At 37.9% G+C, this 26,222-nt stretch overlaps 1 protein-coding gene across 9 annotated transcripts in view; it reads left to right on the forward strand.

The window, feature by feature from the left end:
* The window catches only part of Lrmda (leucine rich melanocyte differentiation associated), a 1,025,409-nt gene that overhangs the window by 818,635 nt on the left and 180,552 nt on the right, over nucleotides 1-26,222 (forward strand). For 7 of the 9 annotated variants that reach the window (XR_012449754.1, XR_012449756.1, XM_074079224.1 and 4 more), the window contains one exon: nucleotides 8,427-8,514. The exons of 1 other annotated variant lie outside the window; for it this stretch is intronic. Coding sequence is in view for 4 of the 8 variants with exons in the window: in XM_074079224.1 (XP_073935325.1) it covers nucleotides 8,427-8,514 (88 nt within the window). In the remaining 4 variants the exon portion in view is untranslated. Of the gene's footprint in view, nucleotides 1-8,426; nucleotides 8,518-26,222 lie in introns of those variants that run through there. One more of the 9 variants, XR_012449755.1, reaches the window with a different exon arrangement.

The raw sequence follows: 26,222 nt of genomic DNA on the forward strand, positions 1-26,222 counted from the left end.
TTTTTTTTTTAATTTTTATTTTATTCATATGTGCATACAATGTGTGGGTCATTTCTCCCCCCTTCCCCCCCGCCCCCTCCCTTACCTCCCTTTACCCCTCACTACTAGGCAGAAACTATTCTGCCCTTATCTCTAATTTTGTTGAAGAGAGAGTATAAGCAATAATAGGAAGGACCAAGGGTTTTTGCTACTTGAGATAAGGATAGCTATACAGGAAGTTGACTTGCATTGATTTCCTGTGCATGTGTGTTACCTTCTAAGTTAATTCTTCTTGATCTAACCTTTTCTCTAGTTCCTGGTCCCCTTCTCCTATTGGCCTCAGTTACTTTTAAGGTATCTGCTTTAGTTTCTCTGCGTTGAGGGCAACAAATGCTATCTAGTTTTTTAGGTGTCTTACCTATCCTCATACCTTCCTTGTGTGTTCTTGCTTTATTATGTGATCAAAGTCCAATTCCATTGTTGTGTTTGCCCTTGATCTAATGTCCACATATGAGGGAGAACATACGATTTTTCATCTTTTGGGCCAGGCTAACCTCACTCAGAATGATGTTCTCTGGTTCCATCCATTTGCCAGTGAATGATAACATTTCATTCTTCTTCATGCCTGCATAAAATTCCATTGTGTGTAAATACCACATTTTCTTGATCCATTCGTCAGTAGTGGGGCATCTTGGCTGTTTCCATAACTTGGCTATTGTGAATAGTGCTGCAGTAAACATGGGTGTGCAGGTGCCTCTGGAGTAACCTGTGTCACAGTCTTTTGGGTATATCCCCAAGAGTGGTATTGCTGGATCATATGGTAGATCAATGTTTAGCTTTTTAAGTAGCCTCCAAATTTTTTTCCAGAGTGGTTGTACTAGTTTACATTCCCACCAGCAGTGTAAGAGGGGTCCTTTTTCCCCCGCATCCTCGCCAACACCTGTTGTTAGTGGTGTTGCTAATGATGGCTATTCTAACAGGGGTGAGGTGGAATCTTAGTGTGGTTTTAATTTTCATTTCCTTTATTGCTAGAGATGGTGAGCATTTTTTCATGTGTTTTTTGGCCATTTGAATTTCTTCTTTTGAGAAAGTTCTGTTTAATTAACTTGCCCATTTCTTTATTGGTTCATTAATTTTGGGAGAATTTAGTTTTTTGAGTTCCCTATATATTCTGGTTATCAGTCCTTTGTCTGATGTATAGCTGGCAAATATTTTCTCCCACTCTGTGGGTGTTCTCTTCAGTTTAGAGACCATTTCTTTTGTTGAGCAGAAGCTTTTTAGTTTTATGAAGTCCCATTTATCAATGCTATCTCTTAGTTGCTGAGCTGCTGGGGTTCCTTTGAGAAAGTTCTTGCCTATACCTATTAATTCCAGAGTATTTCCTACTCTTTCCTGTACCAACTTTAGAGTTTGTGGTCTGATATTAGATCCATTTTGAGTTAATATTGGTATAGGCTGATAAACATGGATCTAGTTTCAGTTTTTTGCAGACTGCTTACCAGTTTTCCCAGCAGTTTTTGTTGAAGAGGCTGTCTTTTCTCCATTGTATATTTTTAGCGCCTTTGTCAAAGACAAGTTGGTTATAGTTGTGTGGTTTCATATCTAGGTCCTCTATTCTGTTCCACTGGTCTTCATGTCTGTTTTTCTGCCACTACCATGCTGTTTTTATCGTTATTGCTTTGTAATATAGTTTGAAGTCAGGTATCATGATACCTTCAGCGTTGTTCTTTTGACTGAGTATTGCCTTGGCTATTCGTGGCCTCTTCTGTTTCCATATAAATTTAACAGAAGATTTTTCAATCTCTTTGATGAATGTCATTGGGATTTTGGTGGGAATTGCATTAAACATGTAGATTACTTTTGGGAGTATAGACATTTTTACTATGTTGATTCTACCAATCGATGAGCATGGGAGATCTCTCCACTTTCTATAGTCTTCCTCAATCTCTTTCTTCAGAAGTGTATAGTTTTCCTTGTAGAGGTCTTTCACATCTTTTCTTAGGTTTACACCTAGGTATTTGATTTTTTTTGAGGCTATTGTAAATGGAATTGTTTTCATATGTTCTTTCTCAGTTTGTTCATTATTAGTGTATAGAAATGCTAATGATTTTTCTATGTTGATTTTATATCCTGCTACCTTGCTGTACAAATTGATGGTGTCTAGGAGCTTTTGAGTAGAGTTTTTTTGAGTCTTTAAGGTGTAGGATCATATTGTCTGCAAATAGGGATATTTTGACAGTTTCTTTACCTATTTGTATTCCTTTTATTCCTTCTTCTTGCCTAATTGCTCTGGCTAGGAATTCCATTACTATGTTGAATAGGAGTGGAGATAGTGGGGATCCTTGTCTGATTCCTGATTTTAGAGGGAATGGTTTCAGTTTTTCTCTGTTAAGTATAATGCTGGCTGTAGGTTTGTCATATATAGCTTTTATAATGTTGAAGTACTTTCCTTCTATTCCTAGTTTTCTTAGAGCTTTTATCATGAAATGGTGTTGGATCTTATCAAAGGCTTTTTCTGCATCTATTGAGATGATCAAGTGGTTTTTGTCTTTGCTTCTGTTAATGTGGTTTATTACATTTATTGATTTTTGTATGTTGAACCACCCCTGCATTCCTTGGATGAAGCCTACTTGGTCGTGGTGAATGATCTTTTTGATGTGTTATTGAATTTGATTTGCCATTATTTTATTGAGGAGTTTTGCATCAATGTTCATTAAGGAGATTGGCCTATAGTTCTCCTTTTTGGAGGTGTCTTTGCCTGGTTTTGGGATAAGAGTAATACTGGCTTCATAAAATGTGTTAGGCAGTTTCCCTCCCAATTTCTTGATTTCTCTCTCTAGACACAAAATGGTTGTTCCTGCTCCCAAATCTGTCTATCATCTTCAACTTGATCCATCTATCATTGACAGTTTCCAACCTGTTTCACACTGAAAGGCATGGTGGCCTGACCTGTATGTAAACAGGGGAGGAAGCCTCAGCCTTCAGGATTGTTCTTAGCTTCTCTAGTCAAATCTTCAGGCAATTAGCAATTATGGCAAATCATTATTTTCTGATTCTGCAAAGTTGGCTCACATTTGTAGGTTAAATTGCAATGATGGTATATATAGCTGTATCTTTTAAAACATTTTATTCATTCCACCAACATGCATGGACTTCCTCTTGCTTTTCTGGCAGTAAGTGGGGTATAAGGGCTAACTATAGTTAATTTCGAAAACTCTAAGTATGAGTGAGGAATGAGTAAGGGCATAATTACTGTTACATGTGCTCAAATGTCATAATAAAGTATGGGAACAATGTCCTGAGTTAATTCAGAGTTTGAGGGTCATGCTATGAGTTGGTGACCCTTTATAATCAGTGTTAGTCATTGTATGATTTTTCTTTTTTTCTAATGTGTCACAAAGGCTACTCAGGTCCTTAATTTCACTTTTCTTAATATTTTCAGCATACAGCCTAGCATATGATAGGTGATTACTAAATACTTGATCACTAAATGAGTGATGCTTTTTCTTATGAGAAAAATAAATGTTTTTAAGAGAGTCAGCTTTCTACCATGGTTTCAGGGAGTGAATTGTGATGAAAACTGAAGATTACTTTTACTTGAAAAAGGCTGACAAGTTTCCCAGACCTGGGATCACTTTTTGTGGCGTATGATTTAAGGGTGAGTGAGCATGCCAAAGCTCTCCACTTGAGCAGACTGATGGGAAATACATAGTGGAGCTTTGGTCTTATGTGGTATTTTGTGAAAAATCATGGGAGATTTATGGCTATTAAACAACTTTGTAGCTGCCCCCTTGTTTTGAAGTCTGCCAAATCTCTGTGCCTGTGGTCTGTATCATGTTCCTCCATGCATCCATGATATTCAGATATCCACTGGACTGCAGTTTTCATTACATGTACCCATTGGGAAGGGCTTTGGATTTTGTGTACATGCAGACATTCATTTTCTATAATTGCAAAATGAGGTTCTCACTCTGCAAGTAACTCATAGAGTGCACTATACTTTCATTGAATCTTTTCCAAAAAGGTTGCCAAAGTTCTACCTTCCTTCCTGCAATATGGAAATTGCAAAGTATAGTATATTAGTGACCATTATTTACTGTTATTGATGTGAGTTAAAAAATTATTAGCAATGCTCCAGTTGTGAATAGGCGAAGAATCAAGAAACCCTCAGTATGCTTTGGCAGATCTTCAGCAGAAAGACTTACAAGGCTGGAATGAAAACGTCAAGCCTTGGCGTCAAGGGTATACATATTTACCATTAGCAGCTTTTCCCATTCTGTGGGTCACATTCAGTAGCTTTAAAAGAAATAGAAATGGGATATTTCATCATAATGATCCAGCCAAAGATGGCATCCGTCCATATTAGGCAAGTACAAGAGAATCCTTAGAGGAAATTTCCTCTCATTATGGGTTCATGTCAGTACAAGACTGCATGGATCAGTGTAGAAACGGGAGTCTCTTTTGTTTCATGTTTAATTTCAAAAGGTGAAGAAAAGTTAAGAAATGAGCCTCTGAACCTTTCAAAATTTGTAATTTCTAGTATTTTTACATATTTGCTTCAGATCTTTTCTTTAAATGAAAGAAATAATCATCATGTCTAAAGTTGAATCTCCTTCGTATCTTATTAGCTCCATCCATGTGGCCCTTTCTTCTTGGCAGAGACAAACGTTTTCATAAATTTAGTGCACATCTTTTATAATTTTTAGATGTTTTCATACTGGTAAGAAGTCAAAGAACAATGTATTTATGTAAACAATATTATATTACATTTGTCATTTGACAACTTGCACTTTCACTTTGTATATTTTTTAGACCCATTCAAATTGAGATATACAAATCAGGTTTATTGCTTTAGATGCTAAGTATTATTCTGTCATATGACTCTACATTTATCCATTTTCCTCATTGACAGACATTTATTCAGTTTTTTTCTATTATAAATAATGCTCTAATAAACATTGTTTTATGTTCAATTTGCAGACCTGTGCAAAATTTTCCATAGTGTAAATATTTTAAATGAAATTGCTGTACCAATTTTCAATTTTATTAGATATGCTGCTAAATTGCTCTCCAAAGTAGGTTCACCAATGCACATTCCCACCGGCAAGGGATTTGCCTTCATTCTCACTCGTACTTGTCATTATGAAACTTAAAATTTCGCCAGTATGATGGATGGAAAAACTGTATCCTGTTTCAATTTGCAATGCCTTTAGTACTGGCACATTTGACCAACTTCTCTTATATTTGTTGACCGTTCAGGTTTTCTCTTCTTTGAAATCCCTAACATTTCATTTGCCCATTTTTTCTATTATATTTTTATTAACTTAGAGACATTCTTTTTGTATCCTGGATAATAGTATTTTATTGCTGATGTGGCAAATATCTTCTTATAGGAGATGAAAGTAAAATGAAAAGTACAAGTCTTTGCCATGGGCAGTTAGGAAAATTGGCAAGGTTTTAAAGATTTGAGAATCTTTATAGTCCTGAAGACTTAGATTTACCCAGACTTCCTTATTCTCATTTTAGTCATCTCTTAATCTGGGTAAAACAAAACATTATGTAATTGTTTTAAATTTATGCTTGTATTATCTTATCCTCAATATATTATGAGTCTACTGCTTCAGGTTCAAGATGAGTTCTTTCTTTGTCAGATGGTGTACAAATTTAAGGCCTTTCCTTGTCCACAATTTTCATATGATAATTGTGATTTTTCTTTAACCATTTTTCTAAGCATAGAATTCAGAGACCAAGTATGAACATAACTACTGGGACGATCCTTTGGGCTTCATTTTGATAAAAGTTAAGTCAAAGAACTGGAAGTTGAAATCTTGATTTGTAGTCAGTTTCCTAACCATTGAAGAATGAAAGTTCCACCAAAAGGCATAGTTTACAAGAGTGTTCTTATCCTAGCTTCTTTTATTTGAGTTGAGGCTATAAATAGATACTGAGCAGAAAGTTTGGCATAGAATCATGAGTGCAATACAAGTCAAGCCACACCATTTTGGTTCTGTCTACAAGTGGAAATAAAACTAAACAGCTATTTTATTCTTGGTTACAGATCTCTATGTTTTGCATAGTCAGAGGTATTTGCTAAAAGGTGTCGGTTCTTCTAGCAATTTTAGGAAAAGTTGACATCAAATTGTCAACAGCCCAAATCGAGATTAAAAGTACAAAGAAGTGCCACAGTATAGCAGCCTAAAACTCATATGAGACTTTAGGTCTATCTTTTATTTTTTTAATAATGAGCTTCAGTAGAAACATTAATGAAGAGAAAACGTGTGACCTCTTTGGAGGAAGTGTGGAAGATTAGTGTAAGGACAGCCCTCATCCCTCTACTGCGTATGTCCTTCCTCAAGAACTGAATGGGTGCCATGTTTAGAATACTGTCACTGTGTTTCATTCATCATGTAGAGATTACAGCAGATCTTGAGTGCTGAACAGAGAGACAACTAGTGACTATCGTATTTGAATTTTAATCCAATTTCTGCCTCCTCATTCTGACAGCTTCAAATGTCTAATGATGTAGCATATAGCAAGTCTTACCTACTTTTGGAAACCTTTTTCTTGGTGACTGAACTTTTATCTTGCTAGATCCAATACATTTGGATCAAGCTTTAAGCACCACATATTTGCCTTATGTTTGCCTTTGAGCTGGAGTGAAGAAATGCTCCCCAAATCTGTTTCTCCCTAGGGATAGAGGTTCTGATTTTGCTCCTTTCAGACCTCTTTCTATAAGTCTCTACTGAAAGCTGCTTAATCAAATATCTCAAATGTCAGAAACTAAGTTTAAAGGGTTTTCCTAGCAAGTATGTCTAATCTCCTGCTTAGTTTTGATTCCCATAATGTAGGTAATCTCTTTGGAGAAAAGGCATGCTTCTGGCAGGGTAAATATATCCCATACAGTGCATTTCCTATTCCGGAAAGAAAAATGCAGCATTAATGAAATTTGCTTTTTTTCATGGAACTTGGAAAGGTTGTAAGCTTAGGATTTTGATCCTAGCAGATGTTCTTTTTGGGTATTAAAAAAAGTTGCATTTGATTTAGAAATCTCAGTTAAGAGTTATAATGGTGATACTCCTTATTAAAGCAGCCATACTCTGAGTATGATCTCCTGGTCATCAGTACTATGTGACATTAAAGCCCACAGCTGTTGCACTTTCTTTCTGCTTTAGCCCACAAGGACATTGAGTTCAGAGTGTTAATAGCCACATACAGGCTGTTCTAAACACATTTCCTGACACAATGTCTATACACAGTTATATAGTTAAAGAGTTGTTTGGGTACAATAAAAAGAATCATTCTAGTTACAATTCATGCCATTTTTTTTAGGTCTTGGAATAACAATGTTTTGGCGATAACTGAGCATTCTTAATCTGAAAATCTGAAATCCAGCATGCTCTAAAATCTGAAACTTTTCAACATGATACCACAAATGGGAAAATTCCATACCTAACTTTGAGTAACAAGTTGTAGTCAAAATGGAGGAGCAAAAATGTTTAAAATTACCTTTAGGCTATGTATATAAGATGTATGAGAAACATAAATAAATGTCATGTTCAAACCTGGGTTCTGTCCTATCCCTGGTGTATTTTATTGTATATCTGAAAAATTATCAGAAATCCAAAATACTCTGGACCCAAGCTTTTGGATAAGGATACTGAACCTCTACTCCAAATGAAATTTCAGATGGATTTCTTAGTACTGTTGTTAAACTTAAGCTAGAAGACCAGGTGCACAGCCTGTGACAATTTATGTCTTTCTCTACGGTTACTTCATGCTGCTGAGTTTTGTATCTTTGACTTCCCTCTGCCTCTATACCACTGGGCCCACATAAGCCAGCCATTTTTCCTCATCCACCCTGAGGGCAAAGCTGAGTCTCTTCACTAGTTTTGATAGAAATATGCTCACAGCCATCATTTGCTTTGTGGAAATTACTGGGAGAAGGCCTATGATAGAGATCTAAGTCTACACTGTTTCCTGCCTCTCTTTTTTTTCCTCCCTCCTCTTCTTCTTCTTTTTTTTTTTCCTTTTTGAGGTACTGGGGCTTAAACTCAGGGCCTTCCCCTTGAGCCACTCCACCAGCCCTATTTTTGCAAAGGGTGTTTCGAGATAGGGTCTCATGGAACTGTTTGCCTGGGCTGGCTTCAAACTGTGATCCTCCTGATCTTTGCCTCCTGAGTAGCTAGGACTACAGGCATGAACAACCAGTGGCTAGCTCTTCCTCTCTTCTTTCAGCTCAGCAAAACAAACCATCCCATTGTCTCAGAGCCATTCCACCTAGGCTGAGGCCTCTCAAAGTTTTGTACCCTGTCCAACAGTAGCTAGAATTTTATCTCAGTAAAGAGAACTCTTGCTTTCTAAGAAGTCTTTGTAGATCATGTTTTCCCTAAACAAGGGTATTGAGCATTTGATGTTGCTCCATGGTGACATTTTCTTTTATAACACAGGCTTCCAGTGAGGATGTTGCTGCCTCTCCAGAGCGCTGCCACTACACACCCTTGCCTTCTGCTTCTAGAGAACTCACCAGTCACCGAGGTGGGAACTTGCTTTTTATTACTCTCAGTGGTTGTGGGGAGGGGCACGTGGTCATGCAGAGTTCTGGGCTTCTTAATGCTGCCTTGGCACTTTGGAAGGAACACAGTGCTTTTTTAAGTCCTTGATGAGAAAACCATGCCTGTCAAACCTACTGATTTTATCCCATATTAACCAGAATTTAGTGGCAGTCTACTGGGACTGCATACAAATCCATAGTATAATATACTTTTGTGATTTTCTTTTCTTTAAATAAAGAGTATATACTTAAAAATTATGAAAGAGATCATTACCTCCAGCAATAGTAATGCAGAGAAATTGGGAAATGCAATAATATTTGCAAAAGTACTATTGTTTGAGAATATAATAGTTGAAATCTATAATTTCAAAATGAATGAACTCTACATTACCACTTGAAGCTATTTTGATTTGCCTGGCAGCATTGGAGAGAATCCATGTGTAGTTTTGGCTGAATTTTCTGATCCTGAAAACATTAATTTGGCTTATGTAGTTCTTCCAAAGCCTTGGATTCCTATTGTCATCTCTAGAGTCTTGGGTTTCACGAGCATTCAGTGTACTGACATGGAATACCACTTGCAAGCAAGTGCCTTATTCCTAAACTGGTGGCTTGAGCCAAGAAATATGTCATTGCCTGGGTTGGAATTGTTGAGGGCAAGAAGAGGCCATGCAGTGTAACTTGTTTGCCATGTTTTCTCCTGGCAATGATTAGATCCATGTTTCCAAACTGTAAATCTGTCTTCCAAGGTTAATAAGAACAGGCTTAGATAGAGGGCATCACAAACTATAGGTATTATTTCCTTAAGGGGGAAATTCCCCCTTGTACATGTAGAGGACACTGAGTAAGGATGGTCCCAGCTTTGTTATTCCAACTACATCGCATGGCTGGGTGGGGGAAAGGCCGTGGAGATGCTTAGAAAGTGATGGAACTGGCTCTCAGAGATGACTTATGGTCTCTGTGTAAATAAGACAATAATATTCTATAGGAAACCAGGAAGAGAATAATATAAATTTCCAAGGCCTGTGACTTGGACCTGTGTTACCTATTTGATATCTGGGTATCAATAGAACTTTTTTTACATTTAAATATACTTTGGCTTAATTAGAGTTCAGTTGTGATGCCTTTCATTAAGTGTCAATTTTATGAAAATAAATTTTACTCAAAATGAGGTGGAATAGGTAGCTACCAGTATCAGTTCCAAAGGGTCTGAACAGGTCTTTTCACTAGATGGTCTTACGAAGGTCTTGAACATATTCCTTCAAGACTGTTTGGTGGGAGCTTCCCTATGTAAAAAATACTACTAGAAGGGATATTATGTTAACTCTTAAATTAGCATCCTGTCATTATGTGTTTATTTATTTTCTGGTATTGGGATAGAAAAATTTTACTCGATAGCCTGTTGAATAACTTGAGTGGAAACTGAGGTCTCAGATACCTAAAACCACTTGTGAATGTTCATCTAGCCATGAAATAGAGATTTCACAGTGGGAAGATGTGATCAGATCAATTTTATCATCAGGAATAGATCAAACATCACCTGCCATTTTAATAGTAATATAACACATACAAATCTGGAAGGAATAGATAGAAGACAATAAGTTTTATTTATTTTTATTCATTTTGTGTGTGTGTGTGTGTGTGTGTGTGTGTGTGTGTGTGTGGTGCTGGAAATCAAACCCAGAATCTCAGCTGATGAGGTAAGAGCTCTACCACTGAGCTACATTTCCAGCCCAAGTTTTGAAGGTATTTTGAGTAATATTTGTAATGTTAAAAATGGCTAAAGGAGTTAGAAGTCAAATAGATGTTCTTGGGTGACATTCAAGTCCAACATAAATGGGAAAATGTAAACATGTTATTTAAAAGGAGCCAACAAGAGACACCTTAACTTTGCTGAGGAATATCTTTACATATGTAACACACAGTTTGCCTGGCAGTGCTGAGGATATGCATGTTGAAAAAGTAAGTCTGAGTCATGAAACAATGTTCTTTGAGCCCATGGTTATGAGAGTACAAAGAGACAGCCAAAGTAGTTCATTAAGACTGGATTATGAGTGAGCTCATCTATCTAGAGAAAAGGTGAGACTCATGTACAATCTTGGCCTAAATCCTACACCAACAAATGAAAGTACTGAATGCCATGTTGTTTTTTTATATTTGAGGAAATTATTCAAATATGTAAATCACTACACTATTTGGGTGCCATCATTGATACTTTCATTGAAATAGCTTTCAAGCATTCATGTGAATGGGGCCCTCCACAGTATAAAGACAAATGGCATCAATTTTCCTGAGTGAAATCCTTTGTGATCTTTAAAACTTGATCGATAAGATCCTAACTGGAATTATCTTGATCGATAAGACCCTAACTGAAATTATTTGAAAATAATTTTTGATTCACCTAGTTCCCAATCTCTTTTCCTTCTGCATCAACAACTACAAAAACTGGTGGGCAGTAGTTCATGGGCAAATTGCTACTTTCCTATACACATAGCATTTTCCCTTGTCCTTTTATTTGACTTCCAGTGTCAAGAATGATGGGCCCAAGATTCATGTCCTAAGGACTGGAGAGTCTAATGCAAAAGAAGACTTGAATAATGATCAGGAGATAGGGGACTCAATTTTTCCATTTGAAACTTACAGATACACTGTACATCATAGGTATAGAAATATGCAGGGCTTTCTACTTCCTGCATGAAACTTTTCCTTATCTGAGCTGTATTGCTTTTTCTACTTCTTGAGAGTACTTAGAATATTTGTTTCTACCTCCTAATGCAATGTTCATATTCTGCTTTGTACAATGGAGGTCAGGTTTGCATACTGTAAACTCTTCATAAATGGAAGCTCTGTGAGAGACAGTACAAAGTCTAACTCCTTTCCCATCACTGGCTTCTGTCATTCTTCAGATACAAGCTTAAATATTACAGCTCCAACAGGGACTTCTCTGATCCCACCTTACACATTTGTATCAGGTCAGTTTGCCCTATTCAAAGACTATCTTCCTATAGACTTTAAGCTATTATGGGGAGTTTAAAACAGTTTTTCTATTTGTTCACAACTGTATCAGCAATGCCTGGCATAGGGATGCCTGCTTATTCAGAGCTCAGTATATATTTGTTATGGCTTGGGTAAGTATCTCCCAAAGACCCATGTGTTAGAAGCTTGATCACCAGCCTGTGACACTGTTGGGAGGTGATAGAACCTGTCAGAAGTAGGCCAAGTAATGGAATGAAGTTAGGTCATTTTGGGTATATTCCTCTTGAGGGACATCTTGAGAGCCTAGTCACTCCTCTTCCTCCTTTTGCTTTCCGCCATGAGGTGAGGGCTTCCTCCACCACATTTTCTCCATGATGGGTTGCTTCGCCTTGGGCTCAGAAACAATGGGCAAGCCAACATACTATTGACCTCTATGGAAAGCCAACTAACACAATATTTGTTCAGTAAGTTATCAGCCATAGAAACCCAGGGAAGAGTCAGTGTCTTTGATAGGCCTGCAAGATAACTTGATTATCTGTGAGAACGGAGCCCCATCTTCCTTTAAGAGTGAGCACACTGAATGGAAGGACTAGCCTTGTGCATCTCAGACCACTAGACTTATGCATCGCAGACCACATCTCTGTTCTCAGAAACTCAAACCATCAAAGATGGTTTGATTCAGTGCAGAAGAGCATTTAGCCACAAAACATAACTTCCAAGTAAATGATTGTTTTAATGTAGTTTTCCAACTTTGGTGTTTTAATGGTAGGGAAGGGAATATGATGAATTGAAAGAACTGATCATTATGACACTCTCAAAGAAGGAGTTGGACTTCCCCAAAAGATGCACGTATAGAATATACATGGATTTAGAATGGTTCACCTTAAATCTCTCTGAGCCCTGCCCTCAGCTTAAATATATCTTTGGAGTATGGGGAACATGGTTCTGTGTAACTGACCTCTGCTGTTACCTAGTGGCAATCTATATACCATGTCCCCGATGGGTGTAATGTTGTGAAGAATGTTGACATATTCATTGGATAATTATCTCCTTAGGTATGTCATGTGAACAGGACATACTCTAGCATACCAGTCATTGCCACCCTGTCCAGTAGCTGTTAGAAGAAGAATTCACATTTATGTAAATCATTGTGTCTTTGGTGAAAACCATTTCTATTTCGAGCACAGGCCATATTACTCTCAAGGCACCCTTGTAAGGTGGGGAGGGAAATACAACTATTCCCATTGTGCAGAGGAATGGGAGTTCACCAAGAATGTCTGGGGGTGATCAGAGAAGTGGTGACAGAGACAAAGGAAAAGATCCAAAGCCCTTGATTCCTAGATCACCCCTGACATTTGTCCTTCACACAGCAAGTATGAAGGAAGTACAGGTAGGGCTAAGTATGACACTGATGGGGGGAAGAGGAGAGAAAGTACAGGGAAAGTCAGACTTGGCAATGTTCAATGCCAGGGGTAAATTCCTAGAGTCTATGCTAAGGCTACCAGGAGGCACAGAATCCTCACCAGCAAGGAGGCTGGTGATTCTCAAGAGCTTGCCGGAAAGTCTCACAAGATATCAGGATCTCAGAATCAGGTGGGTTTATCCACTATCTTTCTCAAGCTGAAGCTCCCTAGGCAGGTTGGTGACTCAAGCTCACATGGAAATGGCTTCACACATTGTGACTGTCCATACATTGTCTTGCCCCTTCTTATATCCAGATTTCCAAGTCATACTTTAGTGCCTGTTTTTTGTTTGTTTGTTTTTTGGAGGATTCTAACCTAGATTGATGCACTGGAAGGGATTCTGGGAAATATAAGTTCTAGTTCTCTTCTGGGCTGCAGAGAAGACCTTAGAAGAGGGATGGTGGTGATAGCATAACAGATAGTCTGGCACATCTACAATAATCTTACCTCATCAATAGCTATTGTATTGAACATACCATTCCAATTTTTCTGCATATACATTTTGTAAAATATTTGAAAGGTCAGTGAATATTCAGGAATTTTTTCCTGGTGCTTAGTCTTAAAGATGTGCTATAGTTAGTTTGCCATATTAAGCATTAGATTTTAAATATATAATATATATAAGATACAATAATAAAAAAGAAAGCAAAAAAACAAAGAGGAAGTCTGTGAAAACTTGCTTGGAGATAGTAGCCATTACACTTTGACCATCATTGGCAATCTTGCCATTATTTTTACTGACACAATTGTTAGATGCTCATATTTTTCTCTAACCAAGGGCTTGATCTATTTGTGTTTGAAATTGATTTCTGGGACTGTCACAGAGTAATTTACATGGTAACTTATCATAATTAGTTATCATTTGCAAATTCCTTAACGTGAGTTGCATTTTATGCTTAGCAATTGATTTTTCTGTATATCTCCATGAAGCAACTCAATGTGTGCCATCCAAAACAGAAGAAAAAGACAGAAAGAAAAACTGTGTTTTTAATTTTAAGTTGAAAATATTTTTGGACTGAGATACCATACATTTTCAGACAAACCATAAATACAAAATATTTTGCTTCAACTGATCAAATAAATCAGTCCAAGTAAAATGAATAAGAGAAAAATTAACTGGATGCTTGTGAAGAGGTGGTATTTGTGTAGACAAAGGGTTCTGGGATGGGGGTGATATTGATCAGGAAAACTTCATGCCAATAAGCAGAATATTTTCAGAAACACTCAAGAGGGCATTGCTTGATGACTAAATGGTTCATCACAGTTTGGAGCTTAGGATTTGGAGGCAATATGTCTCTTTCAGCCACGAAATTATTTTTTTGTTTTTATATTTCTACCATCAACCCACAGGAAATGTGAAAAATAAAGATTTGATCGTTATAAACTGTATCTACACAGACCTATAGCAAGGACTCAAGGAAAATTTATTAGGCTATCTTAATAGCTTCATACCAAGGACTCTACTACCTGTTAGTTCTCACTGAGCATTTAAAAAGGTAGGATAAACAATCTCATGGTTCTGATGACTATGCCAGGTAGATCTCACCTAAGATCAGACTTGATGACTGAGACAGCCTGCTTATTTATTGCCTGTGTTGTGGAATATTTTGATTAGTCTTTCTCTGGAACTAAGTACTGGATGATTTCTCAAAAAAATTGGCAAGGAGGCCTAACATGTGTGAGGCCCCGGGTTCCATCCTTAGCACCAAAACAAACAAATAAGCAACAACAAATGCACAAATTCATACAAGCATGACAAATCAGTTACCTCCATGCAACATGTGGTACTGAAAACTGAACAAACAGCAAGAACAAAATCAAACAAAAAACAAGCAAAAATAATAAACAGAAAAGAAAAAAAAAAAAACCCACTGCCACACAGACATGTTTTATGGGAGGGAGAGTGGGTTCTTGTCAAATAAGAGCCTGACCTTGGCTCCTCTTTCAGGCTCCTTGCCACCATTTTGCCCTGGCTGTGTGTTGGTTTCTTGTGCAGAACTATTATTAGTATTTTCTATTTATGCAAAATGATTTCCTCTGATGACCTTTCCAACAGAACCCATTACTTTAGTTTTCTTTCCTTCAGAATGCTTTTATGGGCTTATCATCTTGGTGGGATTGATGCTGAGAGTTGCTAAAGTTTCCTTTATTTAATCGAGGTGACTGGTGATTTGACAGTAGTGGTTGACAGGTTTATTTTATCTGCGTGGCAGTGGGAGTTCATTTTCAGTGTGTGTGCCCTGTTCCCAAGTAAAAGGACTTTACTAAGTGCTGAATAAATTGTACTTTCCTTTGATTCTAGATCTTGCTGAAATGGTTTAAAAACTCTAGTCTGGGTCATCAAATTCATCTTCCTGCTACTTTGCAGGGTCAATAGCTTCTCTGTGTACCAGGCTGGACTGGGTGGATTGGAATGTAGGGTGGTGTAGATTAAACTTCCGCATGTATATAGATGGATGTGCATGTGTGCACTGGCTGTCCAGGAGGGTGGCAGTGATGGAAGAGCAAGCCAAGTGGAAACTGAAGATGGATGAATCTGTTAGACTATTACCAAGACTGGCGTGGACTTTAGTCAGGAACTTTAAGCAACCTCTTTTAAGCATTTGAAACCCACAGGGGTCCATTTCCTATCTTTTTTCTCCAAGGATGATTTTTCATTTGCAGTCTCTGGGATTGTTTCATTTCTAGTCTTTGGGCAGAATATGTGCTGTACTAAGACATGGAGGGGCTACAAATCTGGTTCTTTTATCCCAAAAACAAAACAAGGAGGGAAAAATGCATTCCACCCCATGCCTGCTGACCCCATAAGTAGTAACCTTACCTCTGTAAAATGAGAAGTTGGAAAAGTAACCTTTTCCACAACAGACAGTACAAACAACAACAAAAAAATGGTGATAAAAACAGGTTCCCTCTGTGTTGAAAAACTGAGGCCTAGAATTACAGAGTGGGAGATTCTAAATGTGCTAATGTTTAGGGCTGATTCTTGTCCCTTTCACTAAAAGAAAAGAACTAGATATGGTCAAATATGACTCCTGGAATGACAAGGATGCCTAGAGGAAAGTCATTTAGGGCTGGTTCTAGCATGCCTGTGGTTAGTGTCTACTGCGTACAACATGTATGTTAGGATTGGAGAAGAATTCAGAAATAGTGTTGTCTCTATGAGCCAGGCATTTATAGTTTTACTGAGGAGATCCCACAAATGAAATAGTGCCAATCAAACAAGATATACATTATCTAATTAGAGTCACATTACTTGGTAAAAGGCACCCATGCAATAAATATTTTAGAGAATTTGAGTCAGTGAAGATGAGAATAGTTTGGTTTGGCTGTTTGGAAGATGTTGGCCTTGAGCTTTGAAGAACACACAGGGCAGGGGTAGGTAGAGGGCAAAAGAAGAGCAGTCCAATAAGGGGACCCAGATAAAGAAATAGAAGGTTAAGACTAGACAGAACTGATGATAGAGACACAGTTTTGAAAAAGACCTACATGAAATCCCTTATGTAGGAGGTTCCATATTGTGGTAGGCCTTGAACAGACAGAGGGGCCTATATTTGATTTTAAATGGTACTGTAAGATTATTAATCTGTGGAAAGGGTGCAGGGATATTGGAAAGAAAAGAGCCCAGATTCTTAAAGGTCACTGGAGGATGGTATTGACAAGAATTTGTTCCAGTGTTAGAATCTGTAGATTTCTTGACACCAGGTTATGTGTCTGTAGAGTGTGATGAGCAGGTTTCTAGCAAAGGTAATTTAGGTAACAACTTGGTAACAGATGGAGCAGACAGCTGGGGCCAGAATACTGCCAGTGGAGCAGGAGTGGGGCCATGTAGAGGGAACCTAATGGCCACTGTGGAATTGCTGTTTGAGGTCACGGATAGTTTTGCTTACCAGGGCTCAGGCATTAGAGAAAATGGACAGTCAGTGCTTTCCCATCTCTATTACTCAGTGTATTTCTTTTGCTGGCTTGTGAAACCAAAAGTTAGAACCTGGCATCAGTCTGGATAAAGTTGAAATAATCCAGCTTTCAATGATCAAGGCCTGGAGTGGCTGGCTGGCTGACTGGAGGCACAGAATAAGAGGAAGAATCTGAGATACATTATAGCAAACAGAAAGAAACAGAGAACCAGAAGCTGTGAGGATGCCAGCGTGGTGTGTGGGAAGCTGTGGTCTCTGCCTGTTCCCTCTCTCACGATTCCTCCGGGTTGCAGTATTCTCTCCTGCCACTCATGCGTAAACTGTAATCTGGCCTGTTAAATGGAAGACTGGTGGAGTTAATGTAGTGGAGCTTGTGGCAAAAGGGACAAACGTACAATATACAGGCAAAGCAGCCACAAAAATTTGTTCTCATTCTGGTCTTTGGCTTAAAGTTGAGCTACATTCTTTTAAAAACTATGAAGTACCCTGTATGTTTTATTGCTGAATCTTGGGCTTCTGGAAGGAGAGCTACTGGAAACCAGTGCTTTTTTGTCTAGACTGTTCTTCTGAGAGTTCTACCCTGTAGTAACTTCCCAGTTCCAGTTCTTCCAACTCATTTTGTTTCTATCTCTTATAGAAAAGCTTACCCCTTGCCCCAGGTTTATCCTCATGTAGTGATTTTACAACCTTTTTTTTTTTTTTTGGAACAAATAAACAAACATCTGGAATCAGGTGGTATATTTAATTAAAAAGTTTGCATTTGGCCAGAAATGGTAAAATCATGAAAAATGGCCTGTCGGTAAGCTCAAGAAGGCCAAACAATGACATCATTGGCTACAAATAGGTTGAAATTGAGGGAGGTGAACACCTGTTCAGTGCAGCCTGCTGTATTCCAGCATCCCTCTCCCAGCCATTAGTATTTACTGCTTTGTTTTTTTATCCATTCTAATGAAATTTTTTTAGTTGGGGCAGGTTGAGGGAGAGGTCTATTAGTTTTTCAATAACCTTGGATTTGTTGAGATGTGAGTGTTTTATAAAGGGTGTGGTGTTGGGATTTTTGGGCTTTTCATTTCCTTTACTCAGAATTCCATATGCTCCAGGTCACTACTGGGGCCTGTTTCTGCTTCTTCAGTCAGTCAGTCATCCATGGATTTCATGAGAGCTGCTAACACGTGGAACCTGTACCAGGAGACATGGGAAGTACAGGAGAGGCTGGAGGCTCTGCCTTCAGGAATCCTACAGTCTAACTGGAGATAAGGGTTACATGTAGAAAGCAGAGGCCAAGCTAAATGCAAGAATATACAGGAGTGTTACAGACAAAATTACAACAAATTTAGTTAAAGGATTTCAGTTGGCTTCACTTGGAATTCTAGAATTGGACAACCCTTCATTCCATGAAATAGATAAAAGTTCCAGTGGACTGAGCAGAAGAGGTTGGTTTTATAGACAGAGAAGGACTAAAGAAAGCAGAATGGAAAGCAGAAAGAGCAAAAAGTTACTGATCCTTGTAAAGTTACTTTCCTTGTAAGATGGGGACAAAACAATAGGAAAACAATGGATTGGTTAATATCAGGTTACTTCCAGTTATTTTTTTGGTAAAGATTAATGCTGAAGGAAATTCATTATCATGTCCATTAAAACCAGTTTGTTTAGGAAATTTGGCTATTCTACAATTTCTGGAAGGTTGCAGAACAGTTTTATTTTGGCCTAAGTGACTCCACTTTGATTTTTTACCTTCGTCTGTTGGGGCCCAATGCAGAAGCTCAGTCTGAAACAATGGCTTTCTGTTGGTGTTTATTTAATAGGAAAGATGAAAAGGTGAGTAAAGATAGATTTGAAAGTGGTTGTGGATGAAGGTGAGAACTGTGCTTTGTAAGAACTTTGGGTAGTTTCAGACTTTGAAAGAAAATTTGGGGAAAGGCCAAGTGGAGTTTTTAGTCTAATTTTAGACCATAATCTTGGTAGGAGTAGGGATGGATAACCTTACAACAGAGTTAGATATGATTATTCCACATTTCTGATTAGCTCTTTTCTGCAAGATGTGTCTCAGCTAAAGTAAAATTGAAGTTTTGTGTGTACATTACAAGAATATTGAGCAATTTGGCTTTGCAGGGTGTAGTTTTCTGATGTGTGGCTGAGGTTATTCTAAGGACAAAATGAGAAGGCTCTTCTTGTTGAACAGACTACATGGGAAGTGGCCAGGGGCTGAAAATATGGTGAAAGCCATTTAGGTTAGATACAAGGACAGGACTCAGGTGGGGATTGACAGAGGAGACTGGGAAATCACCATTCCCCATGGCCCTTTCTCAAAGGATGCACTCATCTGCCTTTGAGGTAGCCTGAAGGAAGTAAAATGAAACTTCCGCAACTTTTAAATTCTGACTGGATCAGATCAGGGGTTCTCTTATGTCAAGTCTAGTTCAGCTTTTTCATAAAATGAAACTAGGGTTTCAGCTTGACCCCTCTGGACTTCTGTAAGCAGAGAGAGATGTATGATCATGCTGGAACAATGTTGCAGTGTTGCCAAAGGAGTTCTTAGTCCTCAGCTCTTTATTATTCTTGTGCATCTGTTTCCTTAAATACTCTCTGCAGAAGCATTAGCATGAAAATAAAAGAGTACAGCAACTTGGAATTTTCCATTTGTAGCTTCCTCAGTCTATTAGGTCAAAGGTCTGTCTTCAGGGATGCTAATGCAAACTGTGTGCTGTTCCAGGGCAAACGTTTCTCAACTAAGTGACAAAGGGGGTGGGGAGCCAAGGAAATAATGCAGTGCTAATTCCCAAACACAGATTGCCCAGAGGAGGTCCCAACTTGTGTTGCTGCTCCCTGACTTCGTTTCCCACCCTCCCCCAAAGGGAAGAAAATCCTATATTTTTAGGAGTGACATCTGTGGGAGAGCAATAAAATATCTTCTCCCTGGTGGATTAGGTTTTTATTCCTTTATTTATCTTGCTATAGCTCATCAGTTTCTCCCAAATCAAGGAAAATCCAAAAGGATAAGATGCAGTCCCTTTTTTGTTTTTGATTAAGGAAAACCATACAACCATCCTACTCCACAAATTTTCTTTTCTCAAGAGAGAGCTTTCCTTCTTATGTCTAATTTTTTCCCTTTCTTCATCTACTCCCTTGGAATCTCTCTGGAATTTTTACTTCACACAGTGTGGAAATCAAATAATTAACATCCCCTGGAGAAGTTAAGAAGGGCAGTGAATGCTGGCAAGTCTGGGCAATTGTAAAATACACAAAGAGAGCAGAAGGAGCATATTCTGCTCCTCCTTTCTTCCTATCCCCAGAAATTTACTATATCACCCAGGAGGCATCTCCTCAGCAGGCACTATGTTTTAAGGCCCATTCAAAACATTAGAGGTACAACAATGCATAAAGCAGTATTAGGGCTCAGAAACAAGAGTCCCAAATATGGTGCTTTGGCATGCTGAGTACTTTGAATTGAAGGACACTGGTAGGCCTCAGAAGCAGCTCAGAACAAAGGTCTCTCTGACCTCCTGTCTTCTTGTCTTCTGTTCCACTTTCTCCCTACCTCCCACCTTCCAAAGCAAGCCATAGAAACTAGAATTTTTCTTCCCTAAGGCAGGTCACAGAAACCAGAATCCCACTTCTCTAAAACCAGCCATGAAGCCTAAAAATGTTACTTTCCCCTGAACTTCTGTATCAGAATATAAAGAGATTCTCTGCGCTACATTTTCTATTAGTAGACTATAAGATTTGCATTTAAGAAAGGGTCCTGCCTAAATCCAGTTAGGAAAGAATGCTACAGAGAGAAGTCAAGAAAGATCCAGACAGATCTTGCTGGGTTTCCATCCTGCAACCCTATATATTAGGTCATCCCTGTTTTGTTGTGTCACATTTCTACAGGGCTGTCCATTCATTACTGAATCTGTGCATAAAATGGAAGTAGGCCTTGGGTCTTCATGCCAATGCCTTCCATGTGACATAAAACTTTGATTAAATACATTTGTTGTACTCTTGTTAACTTGTTTTTGTGATAAGCATGATCCTTATGATAAGCAAGGAAGGGTATTACATCTTTCTTTCCCTATAGAAGCCAAACTTTTCTTCCTTCAAGGAGTTTACTTTCTAGTGAGAGAGACAGAATTAAAGACTAAGCTAAAAATAAAAACACCATGTAATATATTAGACATGTGTATTAGGTTGAAAGTGAAAGTGGGCACAGGATGTGAGGAAGTGAGAGTTATGCTAAAAAACCCCACCAAGTAGAAGGTGGTACTGGAGCGAGGACCTGAAGGAGTAAGAGATGGAACCTTGAGAGTATCTGAGAGAAAAGAGGCCCAGGTAGAGACCTTGCAAGTGGGAGGCCTTGAGGTTGGAATGTTCCTGGCCTACACAAAGTACCAGCTAGAGGCCAGTGTGGCTGGAGTAAGTAATCTGGTTTTTAGATGAAGTCAGGACAGTATTAAGAGTGAGAACTTATAGACCATTGTTGAAGATGGAACTTAGGCATATAAAAACTTTAAAGAGTTTATTTGAGCTGATAGAGAGTCATAAATTGTATGGCACTAGAACCCAAGTGGTTTCGGGCTCCACTGACAGGGTACAAGGGGAAACGTGAATAGGGTGTTTAGAGAAGCGAGATGAACAAATTACTTCACTGGCTAAAGTGGAAAGTGCTTAGTTAGTGGTTAACTGGAGGTTTATGATTTTTTATGCTTAATTTTCATCTTACTGTTTGCATTGAGTTGGGTTTTAGTTTGCTGAAGTAGGAACCCAGATGCTGGAGCCATCTCAGCATAATGTTCTTTTGATTATCTTAGCCCAGTTATTGTCACTAAGACACAGAATCCATTTCAAAGCATTATCAGAAGTGCTACAAATAATATGACCCTTCTCTATTAGAAACAACAATCCCCAAACTAATAACTAACTGGAAAAGAAAGAAGGGATACTGTTGTTGATCAGAATCTAAGGCAAAATCCAATTTTTGTGTTAATGAAAAAAAACAGAAAAAAAATTGACTCAGAAAGTTGAAATAAAAGGATGAATGAGCTGGGTGTGGCGGTACATACTTGGACTCCAAATTACCTGGAAGGTTGAGGCAGGGTATTCATTACTTTGTGGCCAGGCTTTGAGACCCAAGAAGGAAAAGGAAGAAGAGGAGGAGAAAAAGGAGGATGGGAAGGAAGAGGAGGAAGAATGAGAACAAAAAGAGAGCAAGGCTTGTACTCTGTATTTCACAAGGTAGGAATCAAGCAGAAAAATATTAAAGGAGACAAAGATAGATACTTTATAATGCCAAAGGGTAAAATTCATATTAGATATAACAGTTATGAATATTCATGTAAAAAAGCAAAGTATCAACACTTATGAAGGAAAAATCATAGCCTGTAAAAGGAGAAATAGAAAACCCTGCTAGTTCTATTTCATCTGTCTCATTAACTGATAGATCAAATGGGGAAAAATAAGCATACATAAGACTTAAATAAGAAAGTTCTTAAGGTAGATTTGATTAAAGCATATCAAACTCTGTACTTTAGTAATACAGGCTATATCTCTTTTCAAGAACATATACATAAAACTTTACTGCTGTTCCAGTTACAGTGGTTGCATAACAAATTTTTTCCAAATTATTAATTTTATAATAATGCAGTGTGAAGAAGTGGTTCTCGTCACAGATTCTGAGGGTCAGGAATCCAAGACAGGACAGTAGGAGTGACTTATTTCTGCTCTATCATATCTGGGGCCTCAATAGAAGACTGGGAGCTAGAGTCCTTTGAAAACTCATATGTTCAAATGCTTGCTGGTTGATGATGGCTGCTGGATAGGGGACCTTCTTCCTCCTCTCCATCTAGAGTTCCCCATGAGCTTTGTGGCTTACTCATAGCATAGTGGCAGAGTTCCAAGGGTAAGAATCCTAAGAGAGAGGAAGAGCCAGGTGAAGTCATATTATCTTTTATGACCTTTATCTTACAACTCATATGGCATTATTTTAGCCATAATATAGGCTAAAGGTAGTCACAGAAGTCTTGCCTTGGTTTGGAAGAAAAAACAGCTTTTGCCCCTTAGTGGAGAGCGGCAGAGTTTGGAGGAACATATGGGACCCTTAAATGCTGTTCTGACCATTTTTGGCAAACACAATCTTACACAATAACACACTTGGTCATAGACAAAATTTCAAAAATTTTAATAAGTAGAGGTTGCACAAAACTCTCAGGTCACAGTGTAATAATTCCAGAAATAACAAAATCAGATTGCAAAAAAATCCAGAAATTGTCTAGTACTCTTCAATCTCAAGTAAGAGATGACATAAAAACCCAAACTGTAGAACAGCTGGAGAAGTATAATAATGAAGCCATTTCTTATCAGCTCCTATATCAACAGATCAAAGGAAAACAGCTTTAAGTACACACGTTAATTTCAAGTAAATAAATAAATAAGTAAATAATATAACAAAAGCAAAAACAACCAAAGTTTTATTTTTTTGATATTTTTTTTTTGTTTGTTTCATGACACTGGAGTTTGAACTCAGGGCTCCATACTTGCAATGCAGGTGCTGTACTGCCTCAGCCACACCTCTAACCTTTTTGATTTTTAAACAAGAAAAACTGAATCTGTAGCTCATGTAGGAAATAAGCTAAAACAATATCTGAGATATTATGATAAAGAGTTATGATGAGGGATAATTAGTCATACTGTATAGCAAATAGAAAGTTTCAAGAATTAAAGCAATGTGGTGTTGGTATACAAATCCCCAAATTAATGGAAAAGAATATGAAGCCCAGAACTAGAATAGTATATGATAAAGTAGTAACTATATTAAGCATCTGACTAAATATATAAACAAGAAAAGTAGGAGAAAAGTTTAAAGCTAAAAATGATCTTAATAAGGTAGAAAACAAAAAAGTGTAATAAATAATCCAAAGGTGAATTTTTAATAAAATTAAATCATTATCTTAATCAAGAAAAAGTAAACAGAGTGTAAGCATTCAAAATAAAAACATGAAAAGCCACAAACAAGACAAAGGTAAAAGAATCCTAAGAACTAGCTTTGTTTATATTATACAAATATTTGAAAATCCAGATCAAGTTGATTTTCTAGGAAAATATAATTCCCCATACTAACTCCAGGAAAGATAGAAAATTAAAACAAATTGATTTCCACAGGCAAAATAAAGTTCATACATACAGATCATACCTATAAAACCACCAAGTCCACATGGTTTTACAGGGAAAGTTTACCAAACATTAGAAGGTTATTCAGTAGTATTGTATCAGTTGTTTAACAACCGGATTGGGGGGGAGTTTCCATTGGTTCTATCTGTGCTTTCTGGTTTCTGTCACATAAATACTCCCCCAGAACTGGTTTGAAGCTGCCTTTGTGACATCACTTAGTATGGAGTTAGAAGTACGAATTGACTCTTGTGAGTCAATGAAAGCTGGTTCTTGTATACCACAGAGAGGATCCCAGTGCTGTTTAGACTGCTCCAAGAAGATAGACAAAGACGTGCTTCTAACACAGAAACACTGATAGGTATTACAGGGAAAATAACTACATACTTAAACATGATAATGAATATAAATGGAAATATCCTGAATAAAATAATTAACAGAGTTTAGCAGCATAAGCTGCAAAGTAAAACATCAAGAATGAGTGATATTTATCCCCAATATGTAAGGAAACTTCAGTATTTTGGATATCCATTTATTTATTTATTTATTTATTTTTTCATTTTTCTTTTATTATTCATATGTGCATACAAGGCTTGGTTCATTTCTCCCCCCTGCCCCCACCCCCTCCCTTACCACCCACTCCACCCCCTCCCGCTCCCCCCCTCAATACCCAGCAGAAACTATTTTGCCCTTATCTCTAATTTTGTTGTAGAGAGAGTATAAGCAATAATAGGAAGGAACAAGGGGTTTTGCTGGTTGAGATAAAGATAGCTATACAGGGCATTGACTCACATTGATTTCCTGTGCATGGGTGTTACCTTCTAGGTTAATTCTTTTTGATCTAAACTTTTCTCTAGTTCCTGGTCCCCTTTTCCTATTGGCCTCAGTTGCTTTAAGGTATCTGCTTTAGTTTCTCTGCATTAAGGGCAACAAATGCTAGCTAGTTTTTTAGGTGTCTTACCTATCCTCACCCCTCCCTTGTGTGCTTTCGCTTTTATCATGTGCTCATAGTCCAATCCCCTTGTTGTGTTTGCCCTTGATCTAATGTCCACATATGAGGGAGAACATACGATTTTTGGTTTTTTGAGCCAGGCTAACCTCACTCAGAATGATGTTCTCCAATTCCATCCATTTACCAGCGAATGATAACATTTCGTTCTTCTTCATGGCTGCATAAAATTCCATTGTGTATAGATACCACATTTTCTTAATCCATTCGTCAGTGCTGGGGCATCTTGGCTGTTTCCATAACTTGGCTATTGTGAATAGTGCCGCAATAAACATGGATGTGCAGGTGCCTCTGGAGTAACAGTCTTTTGGGTATATCCCCAAGAGTGGTATTGCTGGATCAAATGGTAGATCGATGTCCAGCTTTTTAAGTAGCCTCCAAATTTTTTTCCAGAGTGGTTGTACTAGTCTACATTCCCACCAACAGTGTAAGAGGGTTCCTTTTTCCCCGCATCCTCGCCAACACCTGTTGTTGGTGGTGTTGCTGATGATGGCTATTCTAACAGGGGTGAGGTGGAATCTTAGTGTGGTTTTAATTTGCATTTCCTTTATTGCTAGAGATGGTGAGCATTTTTTCATGTGTTTTCTGGCCATTTGAATTTCTTCTTTTGAGAAAGTTCTGTTTAGTTCACATGCCCATTTCTTTATTGGTTCATTAGTTTTGGGAGAATTTAGTTTTTTAAGTTCCCTGTATATTCTGGTTATCAGTCCTTTGTCTGATGTATAATTGGCAAATATTTTCTCCCACTCTGTGGGTGTTCTCTTCAGTTTAGAGACCATTTCTTTTGATGAACAGAAGCTTTTTAGTTTTATGAGGTCCCATTTATCTATGCTATCTCTTAGTTGCTGTGCTGCTGGGGTTTCATTGAGAAAGTTCTTACCTATACCTACTAACTCCAGAGTATTTCCTACTCTTTCTTGTATCAACTTAAGAGTTTGGGGTCTGATATTAAGATCCTTGATCCATTTTGAGTTAATCTTGGTATAGGGTGATATACATGGATCTAGTTTCAGTTTTTTGCAGACTGCTAACCAGTTTTCCCAGCAGTTTTTGTTGAAGAGGCTGCTATTTCTCCATCGTATATTTTTAGCTCCTTTGTCAAAGATAAGTTGCTCATAGTTGTGTGGCTTCATATCTGGATCCTCTATTCTGTTCCACTGGTCTTCATGTCTGTTTTTGTGCCAGTACCA

Source organism: Castor canadensis, chromosome 7, assembly GCF_047511655.1.
Source record: "Castor canadensis chromosome 7, mCasCan1.hap1v2, whole genome shotgun sequence".
In the NCBI taxonomy this organism is placed as follows: domain Eukaryota; kingdom Metazoa; phylum Chordata; class Mammalia; order Rodentia; family Castoridae; genus Castor; species Castor canadensis.